This window comes from Chaetodon auriga, chromosome 2 (assembly GCF_051107435.1).
Source record: "Chaetodon auriga isolate fChaAug3 chromosome 2, fChaAug3.hap1, whole genome shotgun sequence".
Taxonomy (NCBI): domain Eukaryota; kingdom Metazoa; phylum Chordata; class Actinopteri; order Chaetodontiformes; family Chaetodontidae; genus Chaetodon; species Chaetodon auriga.
This window is the reverse complement of record NC_135075.1, coordinates 21,920,658-21,938,760: the sequence shown is the minus strand read 5'-3', so window position 1 is coordinate 21,938,760 and position 18,103 is coordinate 21,920,658. Positions and strand designations below refer to the sequence as shown.

Genomic DNA, 18,103 nt, shown 5'->3' with positions numbered 1-18,103 from the left:
CACAGAAATCCAAAGACTGAGGTCCAAAGGTGGCAAGGCGACTGCTGCTGTCCACTTTTGTGTCTCAGTGTCACCATTTCTCCATTTCACCTGGTTGTGTGGGAGGTAACATGCTCTGATGTTGTCTCACCTCTGAAAGACTGAGTCACTCGTCCTCGAGACTCCTCACAGTGACTTGAGTTACGCTGTACTTCAAAACTGTGCAATTAATCAGCCTGCTGGGGAGTCACAGCGACAGGTGTGCCGGACCTGCATCGAGGGTTTCAGGGCAGGAACTAAACATTTAAGTACATAAATACTTACATAATTAAATACTTAAATACAATAATAATTATGTAATTAAATGCTTCAGTTAACAAATAAATAAATAGAGTCAATTGCTTAAATAAATGAATAAACAGTTGTGTAATTGAATGTGTAATTGCCACCATCAATAAATAGACACATCATAGATACACAGATGTTAAATACATTTGTGTTTATTTATATTATATATTTTCACAACTCTAGAATTATCTATTTATTTATTATTTTATTCACACATTAATTTATCTACTTATAAAAGTATTTATTTACTCATTTGCTTATTCTTTCCTTTATCCACAGTGTAAGGCAGTGCATCGTGGAAAGGTTTAGCCTCCTTCCTGACAAGTTAGCATGACATGGACGATGAGCTCGTCCAGTTTCTTATGAAAAAACTGAGCCCACTACAGCCTCTGAGTGGCAGGAGTGCATTAATCTCTTTCATTTCTTAACCTGTTAAATATTTCAGATGTGTTCCAAAACGACTGCACCAATAAATAAATAGACCAGGCTTGCCCTTTATGATAGCTGATGGTAGTTTAAGCTGCCAGTGGTTTAATCTCACTGGTTCCCAGCTGTGACTGTAACTTACACCCTGCTCCATTCGCCTCTTAATGATACTCTCGGACACTCCAAACAACTTTGGATTTTTAGACACACAGCGCGTAATGATCAGCTGTGTCAGCTGGTAAATTAAAGAAGGACGACGTGGTCGATATCCTTCCAATTTGTTCAGCGAAGCCTTCAACCTGATCTAAAAAGTGTGGGAATTGGCACTTGCCTCTGCCTCTGTTGCAGCACACACGATTTCATTCAAGATCTGCAACGAGTGCTGCCATCTTGAATTAGCCAAAGCCGTGGATTCAAGTTTATTTATATATATATAGGCTCATGTTTAGCAGTCCGCTGCATCACCAAGTCTGGACTGCAGGCAGGTCAGGTCAGCAGCCGGACTCGTTTACTTCGGAGACATGCTGTTGTGATACGCGCAGGATGTGGTTTGGCTTTGTCTTGCTGAAATAAGCATGGCTTTCCCTAAAAAGACGTCGTCTACTTGGCGGCATATGTTGCTCCAAAATCTGTTTACACCATTCAGCATTAGTGGCGCCTTCACAAATGTGCAGGTAAGCCATGCCATGTGCACTGATGCTCCCCCACACCATCATGGATGCTGGTTTTTGAACTGTGATCACAAGCCGGACGGTCCTTGTTCTCTTTAGCATGGATGCAGTGTCCATGATTTCCAAAAATACGTTTTATATTTTGACTCATCAGACCACAGGACAGTTTTCCACCTCGCCTCAGCCCATCTTAAATGAGCTCGGGTTTCCTCTCTTTGCACGGCAGACTTTCAGCTTGAAGATCATGGCCAACCACTGTTGGTTTTGGACCTTGTCCCTTGCAGACAGACATGTCTTCAATCTTTTTAATGACATTATGTACAATGAAATCCCCAGAGAAACATTATTTAAATTGTTGCACTATTTTCAAGCGCTGTCTGTCACAGAGCGGTGAGCCCCTCCCCATCTTCACTTCAGACAGACTCAGCCTCTCTGGGAGGCTCTTTTTATACCCAATCATGTGACTCACCTGCTGCCAGTTAACCTCGTTAACTGTGAGATGTTCCACCAGCTGTTTTCTTTTAGTATTTCACAACTTTTCCAGTCTTTTGTAGCCACTGTCCTAACTTTTCTGAAACTCTCATTGAAATGAGGAACTAATGTTCAAAAAACAATGAAATTTCTCAGTTTCAACATTTGATATGTTGTTTTAAATATGGGCTTTAAATGTTTGGCAAATTATCACATTTCTATTTACATTTTAAACAACTTTTTTTGGAAATGGGCTTGTAAATAAATAAATGTAATGGTAAATAGATAAATAAATGTGTGAATAAAGAAACAGATACAAATGAAGAAACTGTAAACTTTAAAAGTTTTATATTTATTTTTTTGCTTAATTTGTGATTTATTTATTCATGGTGACAATTAAGTTAAATTACTGTTTATTCATGTATTTATGCATTTTGTTCTATAATTCTGTATCATTGTGCATTCAGTTGTATAATTCTATACATATGCATCTGTTTAAACATTTAGTTATATAACTATTTGAGCATTTACAGATTTTGTTTCCGTCTTTGAGACCCTCCATATAAGCCTACCTGGTTAGGTTTTTGTCAGTTAAAATAGGTCAGAGCTGACGTTTGGTTTCACATTGGTTGATTGTGTAATTAGGGTCATAATAAGCTGCTTGCACAGACCTGTAAGGCTGTTTTTCTGTTGAGGACGGGCTCTTTTAACCCCAAGCTATTAGTGTTCTTGATCTAACCGTTTATAAACAAATAGTTTTTGCAAATGTTTCTGCATTGACTGTTCAAATGGATTTTAAGTGCTTGTTATGAAGAGGATATGAAAGCCACATTTCATGCAGTGTCTGTGTTTCTACGCAGGTCCGGCACAGCAGCAGCAGCAGCGGCAGTTTACAAAAATCTGTCTCAGAACCAATTACCATAAATCGCTCCTGACCTTGAAGAACATTAAGTGTTCATAATGGAATTGTGTTAAATTCCATTTGCAAATTTTACCGAGGGGCACACGGGGTGAGAGAGAGAGAGAGAGAAGGGAAAATAAGAAAAATGTCTGCAAGAAGAAATTTGAAAATGTGAAAAAGACAGATGGGAATGGAGAGTTTCATCATCAAAATGAGTTTCTGGTGTCTTATGATGTCCAGCTTGGGACTAAGATCCGGCTCCACTGTCCTCCCTGTGATGATTTACTGTGGCAGACCCTCCAACCTGATTCTATAGTTTCAGCCTCATGCTGAGCAGAGGTGACACACACAGCGTTAGCCCTCTGTGCATCCATACAGTTTCCTCAGGTTGAGTGCTGAGTGCTCTGGCTTTGTGTGACGTCTTTGTAATTTCGTGAGCTTTGTGTTCGTGCTTTGCTGTTCTCTCCTGACTGGGGCTCTGCGCTGCTGTTGAGCTGGCTTTTCTGTTGTTTGTTCAAATAATTTCATCAGTGTATTAACATAGAAGCTCTTTAGCCATGCTCGAGCAGCCTGGCTCTGGGGATGGCAGTGACATGTATCTCAGCAGCTATTGGACGGATTGACATGAAATTTGCTACAGACGTTCATGTCTGATTTCATGCAGCCTCACAATGAAGTTGACAATTTGGGCTTTTGCTGAGGATCAAATGGCTTCCAGTCCAGTGCTTTGGTTAATGACGAAATACCTGCAGAGCTAACAACGCGCCTGTCATCCTCTGTCCATTATGATTAGCAAATCTTAGCATGCTAACATGTTGATATTGCAAGCATGTTAGCATGCTAACATTAACGTTTAGCTGAAAGCACAGTGAAATCCAGCTTCAAAGATCTGCCAGCACAGCGGTAGACTCTTGTTTCTATGGTTTATGGTTCTCATCTTATCTGCTGATGACGCACAGAGCTTGGTTTTACACCTTTCTGTGAAACCCTGTGAATACTCAAGGATGCCCGTTGTACAGCGCAGGCCTACATGAAATATATGATTGACACATAATGGTCCCATATGCTTGACCTGTATCTCATTAAGCATCTATAATGAATGTTGTTTAGATAGATAGATAGATAAAGTTTCCACATGTAGAAAGACAAACAAGAGCAATTAAGTTATCCAAGTTATCAAAGGTTTAGTGTAATTTTGTTGTTGTGGCATAATTGGCACATTTTTAAAGGTCATTGTAAAATGTAGTTTGTCTACTGTGTGGGAGACTGATGATTCATTAAATGAAACCATTAAATGTTATCGCATAACAAGTTCCAGAGCTGCTGATGTCAGAAACCGTATCGTTTTCAGGGTTTGAACAGGAATGATTCATTCTCCAGTGAGCTGTTTTTAAGTTAGATGATACAAGGAACTAGAGAAGTGAGGAGAGAGGATACGAAGAGCGCGAGGAGAGGGAGGGTAGGGCGTGAGAGAAGGAGTGTATCGCTGCTTTGCATACTGTAACTTGTTTTTCCAGGCATCATGAGAAGAGCTTTGAGAACAAGGGCGGAATATAAAGTGACCTCCATTACTCTGCCTCCAGCGAGAAGTTGGGACAGAAAACAGGCACATAATTAAACCAGCCGCTCTCCACAATCATAGCAGCACAGCGGCCAAGGAACAAGCAGAGGCAGCTCACCACACACTGAGACGCTCCTCAGTCCCTGACAGTCTCAGACCAGCTCGCTGACTGACTCTAGTTTCTCACATGGACTTGTGCAAGAGCAGCCGACTCATAACAATGATAGCAAATTAATTTCTTTAATGCACAACAGAATAAAAGATGAAACGCTCTCTTAAAAGATATACTGTGGGTATAAACAACTCCAGGATGCTCCTAATGGGCTTAATGTTTGTGTGTGTGTGTGTGTGTACATAGATACTAATAACCAGACAAAAAGCTAACCTCAGAATTTTCTGCCCGTGTAACATTTGAGCCTCAGCATGAAACCGCTCAATATCTGATCTTCAGCATAAAGCAAACGATCCTGATACAACACACGCAGGCACTGAAATAAACAACAACAACACCGATCCCAGCACACACGCTGACACACGCAATTATCTCTAGACAACAGATGAGTCACGGTTCATTTTTAGAGCGACTCACGAGCAGTAAATACACTTTATAATCATGGTCTATTGTAGACCTGCGCTTTAAAAACTTATGAGACACAGCTGAACACAGCGCTGCTTATAAAGACAAACAACACTAGATTTCTTACATGTCGTCTGAGTCCAAGCAGATTTACTCAAGTACTGTACAAGTTTGACATCATTGTACTTTTCCATTTTATACTGTACGTAAACTCCACTGTCATTTAGAGGGAAATATATTGTGGTTTTCATCCACTACATTAATTTAACAGCTGCAGTTGCAAGTTAATTTACAGATTAAAATACATGTTGGGTTTATTAAATTTGATCCATTATTAGACATGAAACTACCCAGCAGTATATAAAGCAGCTATAGTCATAACAAAACTATGCTACTCTACATTACGCTGTATAACTGTAAAACACTCACTAGGGCCATTTTCCTGCTTTAGCAGTACTTCTAACACATATTTTCAGTACATATTGACCTTTAGCGCAGTATTTTTTTCACAGTGTGGTATTTCTACTTTTACTTAAGTAATGTATCTAAATACTTACTACCTACCTATCTATAAAGTACATTTTTGTAATGTAATGTATTGAAGTATAACTCCACAGTACTGGTACTTTAGTATTTTCATTTGGTGTGACTGCTGACAGCCGTAGTTGCTGCACATAATCATTTTAGATGCCAAACACACTGCATGATGAGCTCCTGAAATGTCACATATTGCTATAGATTAAGGTACCAAACAGTTTTTAATATTGGACAAGCTACAACACAAAGATAAACATCACATGTCTGAAAGGGGCAGTGACTCACAGGGAGTATATTTTACTGCTCATACTAATACTAATAGCAGTAATACGAAGAATTGAATTTGAGCACCTACTGCTTTCATCACAGACCTTTGAAAAAAGACACCCACTCATTGGTTCTTCTGCCTTTGCAGGTAAAGCGATGACTCTCGCCTTCTCAAAATATAGTTAATGCTGCCATCTCGTGGTTACACTTGACATTACACCATTCTGCTGCCTGCGGGCTGTTGTAGTTAATATTTTGCTTCTTTGATGTAAAACACAATGATGACCAAAGCGGCTGTTGAAGACAGTTAATCCCCTACAACCCCTGCTGCTATTAATACAGACCTGACATCAATATAAATTAACTGCCAAGGTGGAAAACATTATACATTATACATGGCAGAATTCCCACCCACTTCAGAATAATTCATCCTCGAGGAGAGCCTCCTCATTACTTCATACCTGGATTCAAAGCTGCCTCTTGCATATTTCATCAGGAGCCACTGAATGATTCAAAACACTAAGGAGACACAGAGGATGCAAAAATTAGAGACTTGTGTCGCTTTTGAGAGGAATCCTGACCTCACAGTTTGCTTGTTGAACAAGCAATTGCTGTCTATCAATTGATTTACTGTAAGAATATTTCAAACATGTTTAATTAAGTTACATAGATAAACGAGATGAAATATGTTATTCACTGCTTTTGGAAGAGCCTTTTGTGGTTCCATGTATGCCGGCTTGTGATGAAAATGACTTTACGATCAAAGTGATATTTGCTCTGTTCTGAACTCATTAAGTCCAGCAGACCTCTGGAGCCACGCTGGACACCAGTTACTCCAAACCAAATATCTGAAATGCTAAGCTCGCTGATGAAAATAGCATAAAATGAAAGCAATGGTGCTATTTACATTGTATCGTCACGAGAATACAAGAATATATTATAAGAACTAATATAACACTAATGTATGCTGTGCTAACAAAGCCTTAAAGGCAAGACTCTGTTCCGGATTCTGTATAATTAATTACATTTAGTTTCTAAATGGAAATATAGCCATCTGAGTTTCTAATTATACAGATTATTATACAGTATTTCTGATTAATGCCGATCTGGTGCAGTCATTTCTGAGATCTACTGACTGATTCAATGTCAGAACTGATGTTTAATTTCCTACTTGACTGTTAACACCGTGACTGAGGATTATTCCATCACCCATCCTCACAAAGACGATCAGAGAAAAGAAGTAATTCTATTTCTTTATTTCGTACTTCATGTCAAGATATCTTTTTCATATGAAGTTATGCCTCATAACAAAAGAATGTGTTTAAAGAACGAAGAAAATCGTGGCTCACAAAATAAAGGCATTCTCTCATAATATTCTTTACAAAGTCAACTCACAGCGAACAAAAACAAGAACAATGTCTCAGTTGTAACAGCAGAGCACGATAAATCAAAGTTCTTCACTAAACTTTTGACTTTAACCTAAGTGTGACGGAAGAAAAAAAAAAAAAAAAAAGGAACAGAATGATCTATACATAGAAAAACAATTTAGCTCCTGAGATTCTCCGTGGGACAGAGCCGCTGCTCTAAACCTGCACCACAGCAGTGAAAGCACCAGAGATTTTCACCCTTTTGATCATTTCAAATGATGTGACATGGATTTAATTTGCACCTCTTCTCTCCCCTTTCGGTGAAAACAGTTCTTGAAAAGCTGTACTCCAAACCGCTGTGTCCCCTGATGCTCATATTGCAATGGTGGAAGATCTGGAGCAACATCTGACCCTGCCATACACAACCGGTGATGTGAACAAGTGCCAAAATGAAACTGCAACAAGAATGAAGTCTTAAATGCATCCTCCTGCGCTGACTTGGTCCAATCACCATCGCCCCCCTCTCTCTGCTGTTTGAACACGTGATGATCGGAAATGAAAAATAGTGACCAGACCTCTTAGTTAAGCTCGTTATAAAAGTAGATACGATGTAGGGTTAGTGTACAATCATCTGTTCACGAGTACAGCTGCAGGCAATGACGACGGCTCTCTCTTTAGCGACTGAAAACTTTGGTGATGCAGAAACGGCTTGAGATACCTGAACACTTCACTTTAATATTGCTTTGACAAAAGTAATCGTATGCTGTACAATATTCACTGACGGCACGACCGTTTGACACACGCATTCACACATACGACAACCTGACAGGGAGTTGGCGAGCAAATATTTATGTATATGGGAGAGCTGCAGAGACGACTCCTATGTGGTCTACTGTCAGATTGTTCCTATAGGACGAAGACAGACGCTTTATGGCTGGTACTATTACACTGTTTACATTTTCCACCACCTCCCCATCTTTAAATTTATACACAACAAAGTGGGAATATTGGTTCACGGGGGATGAGTCTTTACACCTCGCTGTTTTTTAATCTCCTCTGTCTTTTCTCATATGCCTTCCTCTCATAACTTCCTCCCCGCAGCCAGAGATAAACTCAGATCAATCGTCAGTTTTTTTCCGCCCCTCGCAGATCCAAGATTTGGGGTTTTTGGACGAGGACAAACGCGTTTCCATCTGTTAGGGAGATCTGTTCATCCAATAGATGCATTTGAGACGAGTCCTTCTGTTCCATGCCAAAGCCAAAGTCCCAGTTGACATATCACTCAAACAGTCATCCATAATCTGTCCTTTTTAGTCTGCCAAAGAGTATGATGAAAAATCTGTTATCCTAACTTAACCCACAATTAGTTCCCTCTTGCTGCTGATTCAGTTCTTCCCCATTAAGGAAGAGGATAGGTGACACATTCGCCGCTCGTGTCCTTCACCTCCTAGTGTCCATTGGTCTCAGGTGCCGAGGCAGGGGTGGAAGGAGTGGAGGAGCGAGAAGCGACTGAAGCCTTCTCTGCACCAGGACTGGAGATGGAGGTCACGCTGTCGGGGGCCTTGACCCCGGCCAGGCCGACAGGAGACACCCCGGCTGCCGCCGCTGCCACTGCTGCGGCCGCTGCGGCTGCCCTGCCGGCAGTGATGGCAGAAACTGGTTTGGGTTGAGCCTGAAGTCCCGGGCTGCAGATGAGGTGATGCCTCTCCCAGTCTTTATGCTGGCAGAAGGAGCCGCAGTAGCGGGCGGCGTTGCAGCCGCTGCACGTCTCGCTGGCTTTGCGGCCACAATTCCAGCAACACTGAGGAAGAAAGAAGACGACTGTAAGTTTTCACAGGAATGGAAGGTCAGGACAGGAGTGTCTCAGATGTCTTTTTTTGAGTAACTCTCTGCCAAAATAAAACGGAAACATCCAGGAGATATGGATGTTTCTGTGGATGGACGCATCAATTATATTGAGTTGTGTTTCTGGCCACCTGACAGATCTCCAATGGTCACTCTCCACTCAGCTCTTTTGCTGTCCACCAACACCGGAGGGAAAAATCTAACTTTTGAGCTGCTAAATGCTCCACTGTCTCTTTGTCTGATGTTTGATGCTGGACGAACAGGAAAGTTTTACACCGCAAACCCAAAACTTTGACTTGAAAGATGCTGTGAAGCTCTGTGGAGGTGAGTGGAACAGCAGAGTCTGGCCATAATTCTGTGTGGGTTCAACCCCCTGCCATTTAGATGTAGCCACCTGATCCTTTTAATCTAAAAAATATTGATTATAGCAGCTTTAAGGATGACTGTGCACATTTAATTGTAAGCTCACCTCACTGGAATCCTCCTGTTCGTTGATGACCATGATGGCATCCTCTTGAGCCTTCCTCTTCGCCTCAGCCAGAGTCTTCTCCATCTTAGCCCTCTCTGCAGCAATCATCTCAAAAGCCTTCTGTTCAGCCTCTGCTACCGCTTTCTGGACCTCATCCATGGCCTGGCGCTTCACCTCGTTCACCGCCTCTTCTATATAGAAGGGGAGACAAGTGTTTTAAGTTTAGCTCAGCTTGTTTTGCATCAGTGAAAACAGACCACGGATCAGCACACAGTTGCATGTCGAGCGTGCTCCGTCTGCAAACAGTCAATTTTTTTCTGTATTCTTGATTATAGCTCGAGTAAAATGCATTCGGATTACATTTCTATGTAACTCAATATATCTGTATTCACACATCAATACGTGTAGAAAATTGATGGTGTTCTTACCAGCTTTCCTCCAGATCTCATCTGTAACGTATGCTGAGCCTGGCCGTGGAGCAAAGTCGCGCTGGGAGTCTGCGGGAAAGCAGAGACAGAAGGGATTAGCACCTGCCAAGGCTTACAAAGATATTAAGATGATTCATTGTTCAAATAATGGTTGACTCTGTGACTGGCCACCCAATCAAGGTAACAGGTGCTTACAAAGAAAGGCCACAGAGGCAGGCAGAGATATTATCTTTGTCCTCTAGTCTTTTATTTAGTCGTCGATGCAAACAAGTCTGCATATCTGGGCCACACAACCAACGTAAATGTTGTTTATCGGAGTCTTGGACTGATCTGAGATCTGACAGCTTTTGAAAGGAATGTGTTTGGCTTGGAGGGAACTGCAGACCAACAAGCTGTGTCAACATTCTGTCTGTTCCCTCAAATCTCTCTCTCCTTGTGCATCTCAATTCATTTCTGTGTCGCTACCGGGCTCTGCCTCTCCAGCACTGCCACCTGGCTCATCTCCTCTTTCCCCGTCTCTTATCTCCTCCGTCTCACCACCGCTTTCTTTCCTTTCCTTCATTTACATCCTCTCTTCAACCAAGCCTGCACACACCCGCCATTTCCACCCCCACTACAGCCTTCCTCAGCCCGAGCCCAGGCAGGCAGGCAGGCAGGCAGGCAGGCAGGCTTCCCGGCTGGGGGCCCAGATGGTGCTCTGGCGAGTCAGCCAGCTCTGGGTCTCTGAGCCTGCAGGACGGCAGGACGGCCCTTCTGTGGCCGATATGGCCGAGGCCAGTCCTGGCACCTGTCTGTGACTATGGACCAGCAGGGGGACTGCAAGGCTGGCACTCAGAGAGAACCGTGCCAGTACACAGAAGACGGGGAGACTAACTGTGGAGGATGCAACACACTGACATGTGACTTGGCTGCAGTTTTGTCAATGACCACTAGACGGTGTGCAGAGCACGAAACAGAAGACAGACTTTCCTGGTTGGTCTTCAGACCTTTTAGTATCATGCAAGTACAACTCAGGATATTCACATCATTACATCTCATTATTAAGAACACATTCAACATTCGGGTTTTGTAACAAACTTGAGACTTTGTGTACATCTAACCTCTATAATCCTGAATGAATTGCCAAGAGTTGCACTTTCCTGCCAATAAATATCATTTTTTTCATAATCTGAGACTGATGCCCAGGTGTGATGCTTATTAATATTCAACATAAAGCTCACCCAAATTATGGAAAAAAGACGTCTATTTTGCACTTAAATATGTGTGTCATTGCCCTATTTCAAAGCAGTGTCCAGCATCTAAAACAGCATACAGATTCAATTCTAACAACTCTGATACTCTTGTGTGGCAAACGTTCGGGAGTTGATGTCTCAAAATTTGGGCAAATAAAACCATCTGCACGGCTGGATAATGCTACTGAGATTAATGAGGTTTTCTGTAAATTGGGTGAAGTTAAACAACTAACTGACTTCCATTGGTTTGGCTTCATCCCAGAGTCCATGAAGAAATCTTCTCTTGTGGAGAACAAGAGGCGCCAAACACAGAAACGGCAACAACACAGCTGGTCTCTGCGGCATACCGACATAATTGAATCGAAAATGGTGGTACCCACCCGACTCTGCAGAGTGGGGGCTGTGTGTCTTGGAGAAGGGAGCGGAGCCGGAGCCTCCTTTGCGTGGGTCCTCTTGCTCGCTCGAACGTCGTCTCCAGTAGTTGAGCTCCTCGCGATCGGACTCCTGGCATCGTCTGAGCACGCTCACCGACCTCCGTGTCTTTTCCACCATGTCCACAATGCAGTTCAACACCTTCGGGATGAAGAGGGACACAGAATTTTATTGACTGAATTTGCTTTTAGTTATTTATGAAAGAAGCATATCCAAATCTTATCACTGCCCATTACATGTAATATAATCTGAGGCCATTATGTTGGGAGGTTATTGCTTCTAAGTGACACTTTGACTGGACGTGGCACAATAATCTGTTTTACTAGTCAAAAATCATTTTAAAAAAATGTCAATGTATAATCCAGATGTGCTGTAGATGTATCATTGCTTTCATACTGTGAGAAGGAAAAGCCCTCTTTAGAATGAGACCCCCGTAAAACATCACATTTTACATTCTTCCTATATCACAAGCAACGAGCAGTAGTTTGGCCTGTCTGCAGACTTACATGGTCCAGATGCCTCCATTCATCAGCCCACTCTCGGTCTGTCAGTCTGTGGTCCACCGGCTCCTCGCGGTAGCCCCCGTTAGTGCCTGATTAAAACACACAGAAGACAGACCACAGGCCGATGTGATTTACATTCTTCTTAATGTAAGAGAAGCCACAAGTGAAAGTAAGTAAGTGAGTGAAAGGTGTGAGTATGGCTGCATATGTGGCAAATCTGTGCTTTAAGGAAATAACAACAAGAAAAACGTTTTTTAATTTTCAATACAGTGGCTTCATTGTTTCACCACAAGATCTCCTGCGATGCTCAGAAACTGGGCACAGATATTTCATCACACAGCAGAAGAGACATGACTCAAAAACTCAAAGGCATCGCCGTCTTACATCCAGAATTAAGAGTGACAGCAATGAGGTAAAGTAAATGGGGAATAAGAAACAAAAGATGGACCGAGGGATTGTGAGGGAGAAAGGTGGGGTAGAAGAGAAGAGGAGAAGCCTGTGATGCAAAACAGACGTCCAGCACCCGGAGCCTGCACACATCTGGAAGTCAGCTGTCAACCACACACACACATACACACACACACACACACACTCCCCAAACTTCTCCCTTAGCACCTCCCCTCCTGGAGCTCACAGCATTCCAGTAGGGAGACACTCAGGCTGAGTGGAGTGGCTCCACTTCTAAACACAACCAGCCGGTCTGACACTCACTGTGGACCATTACAACCATGAACACGCAGGCACGCACGCACGCAGGCACGCACACACACACAAACACACACTAATTTACCAAACTATCTGATTCCAATTCAATTATTACTCAACACTATGACTTAAGCAATATCTATTGTATATTTAATAATGGCTTGCACACACATGTCTTGATACATGTCCACACACATGTGCGCGCACACACACACACACACACACACACACACACACACTACAAAGACTCTGCAAACCACAAACTCTTAAAATTGAGTAACAAACAGCCAACAAGAGGCCACATGCACACTAGGCCTGCTGACGAGAATAATGATTCCCTCATGCACACACACACACGCGCACACGCACACACAAACTCACTCACTAGCCTTCCCCTCGACCTCTTCTCTCCTCCTGGTTCTCATCAGTGTTCATCAGTTCAAAGCCACAAGTGTGTGGACTGATGTGTTTATGTGTGTGTGTGTGTGTGTGTGAGTTAAGTGGCGGCAGGCGGGCGGGAGGCTGTCAGACAAGGGACTAAGGCCTCGTAAACACAGCACCTCGACCATGAACGTATCAAGGTGTGTTTCTGTACGTGTGTGTGTGTGTGTGTGTGTGTGTGTGCCTGTGCCTGTGAGCTACTGCTGTTTCCACTGTGTGCTGACAAGCCTCAAATGGAGGGCAGATATACACCAGAGTAGATCCAACCCTCCCTGCCTGGACAGTATAGCTCTGTTTATACACACATGTGGACTCCTGAGATATACAGGGACGGCTACACAAACACACAGACCACCCGTTATCACTCAGATATGTGTGTGTGTGTGTGTGCGTTTTCAATGTGAGTGTGTTCATTTCTAAATGAGGCAGTCACTTGCATTCACACGGCTGTGACGAACCAGGAGAAGGTTAAAGTGTTTGGTCTTTAAGTGATTCGCAGGAATGTTAAAGTGATTTGATCTCTGGTTTAGCCTGCAGCTATCATTTAATACTGCCTTAATAGATAATGTCTGATGTCTGTTTTAATGAGCTGAGCTGTTCCACCTGCACCGGCCATGATTAACCCGGCCACAAAATAACTTATGTATAATTTAGCATCACGTACCAGGAAGTCTGGGCCTGTCTTTGAGCTCGCGGATCTCCAACATGCGCTGGCTGTGCTCGCGGTGCAGGATGTGTGGCGCTGCGATGTCATCCAGGGCGTAGTGCTGCAAGGGTGGAGGGGTCGGGTGAAGCTGGGTGTTTAGGGGCAGCGGGTGGGCAGGGCTGTGTCGGGGAGCAGGGCTGATGGTGCAAATTCGTTTGGCGGCGGGCTCCATGGCTACAGGTGGACGTTCGTGGAAGCCGTTCTCTTTACCTCTGAAGAGGAGAGGGCAGTGAGCGGTTAAAATGTGAGCAGAGGGGTGAAGGCTTCCTCTCACATAAATTCTACTTTGATTCCAACCTGCTGGGGCTGTGTCTCTTGGTGCCAGCATCAGGGGGCTCCATCAGCAGCTCGGAGGAGTCCGGGGAAGAGGCCAAGGTGGTGCTTAGCAGGAGATGCTCATGCTGGGACAGGTACTGGGCTGGGGTCTGCTTGGCTGCCCGTGCACAGTGGAGCAGCTCCCTCTGCAGAAGAGGCAGGTTTGCCTGGCAAGAGAGAAAAAAAAAAAGTTGGTGAGGTTTCATTCTAATTTGAGTGTAAAGAAAGAGAGCACTGTAGTGCCAGGTTAAATGTCCGCCACTCACAAACTGAGTCACACATCAGTCATACTTCACATACTCAGAGGCAGATAGAGGCCGACAGAAATAGAGAAGCAGCGTGCAGCTTGTCCAGCAAACAGAGCAGAACTTGTTGAACACTGTAACACAGCTAAGAGACACAGTGCAGAGGTGCCTCCCGGGGAAGACGTCTGGCTGGGAGTGAGGGGGGTTTGAGTAAGAGGCATTGACTCCTGGAGGTCTGGCTGTAAGGCTCAGTTTGGGTCTGGGTGTTGTTCTATGGCTGCCTCCACGGTGGCTGCGGCTTCCCTGGGCTCAAATCAAAATGGCTGAGTTTTCTGAGCTGTTGCTGAAGTGGGTTACTAACAGCTTGCACATGGAATGAGCACAAAATGTTGGTCACAGCACAGACATGCACGATGACACAGAGGCGTATTAACTGAGAAACATTCAAAACAAATGATACACAGACGCCACTGCTCCCTCATTCCTTACCTTCTCTTTTTTTTTAATATTTATCTGTGACTGTCTCCGTCCTATCTTTCCATCTCGCTTTTGTTCCCTGCATTTCCCTAATTAGGAACAGACTCTGGTGTGTTTGCAATTACACCACTTCCTCACTCCCTCTTCTTGAGCAACCAACTAAATAACCATACCGTTCTCATTTTGTGACTCTGACCTCCTCCGATCACGTAGCGCTTTCAACCATCAGCAGATTCTGTAAACCAAGACCCCTTTGTCATCTGCCCTCTCAGCATCTCTGTCACTTCCTCTATCTGTGTGCCTTCTTCAAAAAAGATGCTGAAACCTCCTCTTTGAGCTCTCTTTTGCCCATCTCCCATGCTCCTCTGCCTCCCTTCTTTCCCTGGGGCCCCAGCTAGCAAACACATGTGCTGTGTGTCAGTTGAGCACAGGGCTCTCTGGGGTTCAGTGGGACGGATGCTAGATTGGCGGCGCCTTGGCAGCTGAATGCTCTTTTAACGGGACAGCGGCTCCATATGGCGCACTGAAGCCCATAAAAAGGGAAAGGAACGCTTTATAGGCATGTTTCACACTTCCGAGTTCCCACTTTTCCCTCTCTCCTCCTCACCCTCCTCTCTCTCTTTTCCACTTCCTCACGCCCTGACTTTGTCCCATCTGTCTATCCACCCCCCCAATCCTCTCCTTCTTAAGACAGACTACTCTAAGGGAGCTGGAATCAAGTTGTGAGGACCCCACCCCCTCGTAATAAATTAGTGGAAAGGGGGGAGAACAGAGGTTTCTTGTCTCAGTGCTCTCAGACACACAGATGGAGAGGCTCCAGAGGTGAGTAAGAGGTAAGTGTGGAAAAAAAAAGTCGGTTTTGACTGCTTGAAGTTAAAGCGGTACAACTGACTGAAGATTTATGGGCTGCTTTACTTTGGGGAGCTCCTAAAAAAGTATACTCTTGCAGACTTCCCGGGTTACAAAGGGGCTCATGAGGCTGTTTAACACACACACACACACACACACACACACACACACACACACACACACACACACACACACTCATCTGTTGCTTGTCAAGTCAACACGCAAATCTTGATAGTTACTTTGAACTGCAGAGAAGCAGTTTATTCAATTAGAAAACCTACACAGATGTCTATTTATAGAACACAGCATTGTGTCCTGGAAACACAGTGACACAGTGTAATGAATCTATTGTCTTTCCATCATGACTCACAAGCTGTAATGCGATTGTACATAGGTTTTTCAGAAGCCAAGGACCTTCTCCTTATCACTTGTTATTCCATGTTTAACAGTCTCAGCCGAGAGAAGTGAGGGTGATGCTTTTAGCTGGAGGATTCTGACGGGCCACAAGCGAAGCGTAGGGTGTAAGGTTTAAATTTTAACTCAGAGGGGGGAGAAAAATACTGCTGTAAAGAAAAAAGGAAGTAATCCAACAGAATAATGCAAAGCAAACATAGGAAGACGGAGGAGGTTGGAGATGTTTACCTTGAGGAAAGGGATAACAAAGGGGCGTAAGGGGAAGTTTGTGGCCTCCTGAAGGCGTGAGTGGAACTCCTCAATGGTAACTGTGGAATTCTAGGAGACAGGGAAAGTAAAGATCAAGAAATGAATTATCAGTGATTAAAGTAAAATGTGTATCTGAGAAGATGCAACGCCAGAAACGTCTCCTGATAATGAAGAACTTACCACGAGGGCCAGAACAAGGCTCCTGACGCTGTCTCCAATCTCAGGGGAGATGTCGTTGCCGAACTGCTGCAGCGTGGTCAGGAAACGTTTCAGTTTGCTCAGCTGGCGAGCCCCGCAGGTGGCCGGCAGCTGCTGGTTTGCCAGCGATGAGGAAGAGGAAGAGGACGGTCCGTTGCTGTAACGCTGCGGCGGAGATGGCACTGCATTTAGGGTTGGTGGGGAATGATGATTCCCATTGGTCACTGGGGAGGAAAGGCGACATGAAGCGTGGAGAAATTAAGAGAAGCCCCCCTACACATTAAGGGTTAAGGACACCATTTTCACAGGTAAATGCATTGAAATATCCTAGTGAAGGGCTTCGAAGTCTGAGCATGAACTACAAATTTCGCTAATCGATATGAACTTTGTGGAGGAAGCGACTGGAGAAGTAACATCGGAGGCTCGCTGGGGACAGAATTCAAGAATGAGCCTTACATGCTGTGGTGGAAAAGGAGGCCGGGCGAGGGCCGCTGGGGTTGACAGAAGGCAGGGGTGGCATAGTGGAGCTGACGCTGCTGCTGGGGGCTGATCTGGAATGAGTCTTAGCATCCACAGGAGAACCGGGCATGGCAGGGCTCTTCTTCTCTCTACTGTCTGCAGAGGGAGAGGAGAGAGAGGTCAGCTGTGGGCCAAAAACCTGAATGCTTCTTAAAATGTTGTCCTGTGGGCACAGCGACGAGTGAAAATGAAAACCAGGTTTTTTATAGCTAAAAATTACTTGAATTGTGTCATGAGTGTCATTTCTCCAGCAAAAGGTTTGTTTTTTACACTGTAATATTGTCTATTGCATAAAGAGAACGCACAAATGTACAAAATAAAATAAAAGATTAGCATTTTACTGACATTTTTACACTCACTTAAGTGTCCACATGACAAATAAACAAACCAATAAAAAGACCACTTTCACTTAGTTTAAATCAATGCAAAAGCTTCAGGACTATAGGCACAAAAGAAAACAAACCCCCCCCCCCCCCCCCCCCAATTCACATCATACAACACATACTGCCAGGGCACCAACCACCCCCTCACCCTGCCCCATCAAAGAGCCAGATGTCTAAAGTTTGGCCCCTCACTCCCAACCATTCAGATCAATAACAGAAGAAATGCTGAAGAAGTCTATTGTTTGGGAGAAGAATGCCCCCTCATTGAGCTCCCAGGCAAATGGAAGGGGAGAAAAAAAAAAGAGAAAGGGACGAGGTTATTTCACGCTTTACTAACAAGATCGGCAAAGCTTTTGAATGTTAAACGCCACCTCTCAATATGCTATTGCCGCTGAATGAGACCACCAGATAAGGGCCATGGAGAAAGTGAAATGGGGGTGTGGTGGTGGAGAGATGTGGGATCAGAAGCTCTCTTTGTCTCGTGGAGAGCCATGAAGGCAGGGTCCCGTCTCCATTTAGAGTGGATCAGACTTTTCTAACTGCTTCAAGAATGAACGATTAATAGACAAGTACGGTCGCGCAGGTCAT

The 18,103-nt window shown here is 44.0% G+C and overlaps 1 protein-coding gene across 2 annotated transcripts in view; it reads right to left on the bottom strand.

Moving 5' to 3' along the window:
* Nucleotides 1-6,979: 6,979 nt before the first annotated feature.
* Nucleotides 6,980-18,103, bottom strand: part of cbfa2t2 (CBFA2/RUNX1 partner transcriptional co-repressor 2) — a 36,594-nt gene continuing 25,470 nt past the window's right edge. For both annotated transcript variants that reach the window (XM_076740992.1, XM_076741001.1), the window contains exons 2-11: nt 17,070-17,228; nt 16,596-16,837; nt 16,395-16,484; nt 14,164-14,348; nt 13,825-14,078; nt 12,018-12,103; nt 11,460-11,652; nt 9,848-9,916; nt 9,420-9,610; nt 6,980-8,906 (exon numbers count right to left, since the gene is read on the bottom strand). In XM_076740992.1, coding sequence (XP_076597107.1) covers nt 8,553-8,906; nt 9,420-9,610; nt 9,848-9,916; nt 11,460-11,652; nt 12,018-12,103; nt 13,825-14,078; nt 14,164-14,348; nt 16,395-16,484; nt 16,596-16,837; nt 17,070-17,228 — 1,823 coding nt within the window. In that variant the 3' untranslated portion in view covers nt 6,980-8,552. The remainder of the gene's footprint in view (nt 8,907-9,419; nt 9,611-9,847; nt 9,917-11,459; nt 11,653-12,017; nt 12,104-13,824; nt 14,079-14,163; nt 14,349-16,394; nt 16,485-16,595; nt 16,838-17,069; nt 17,229-18,103) is intronic.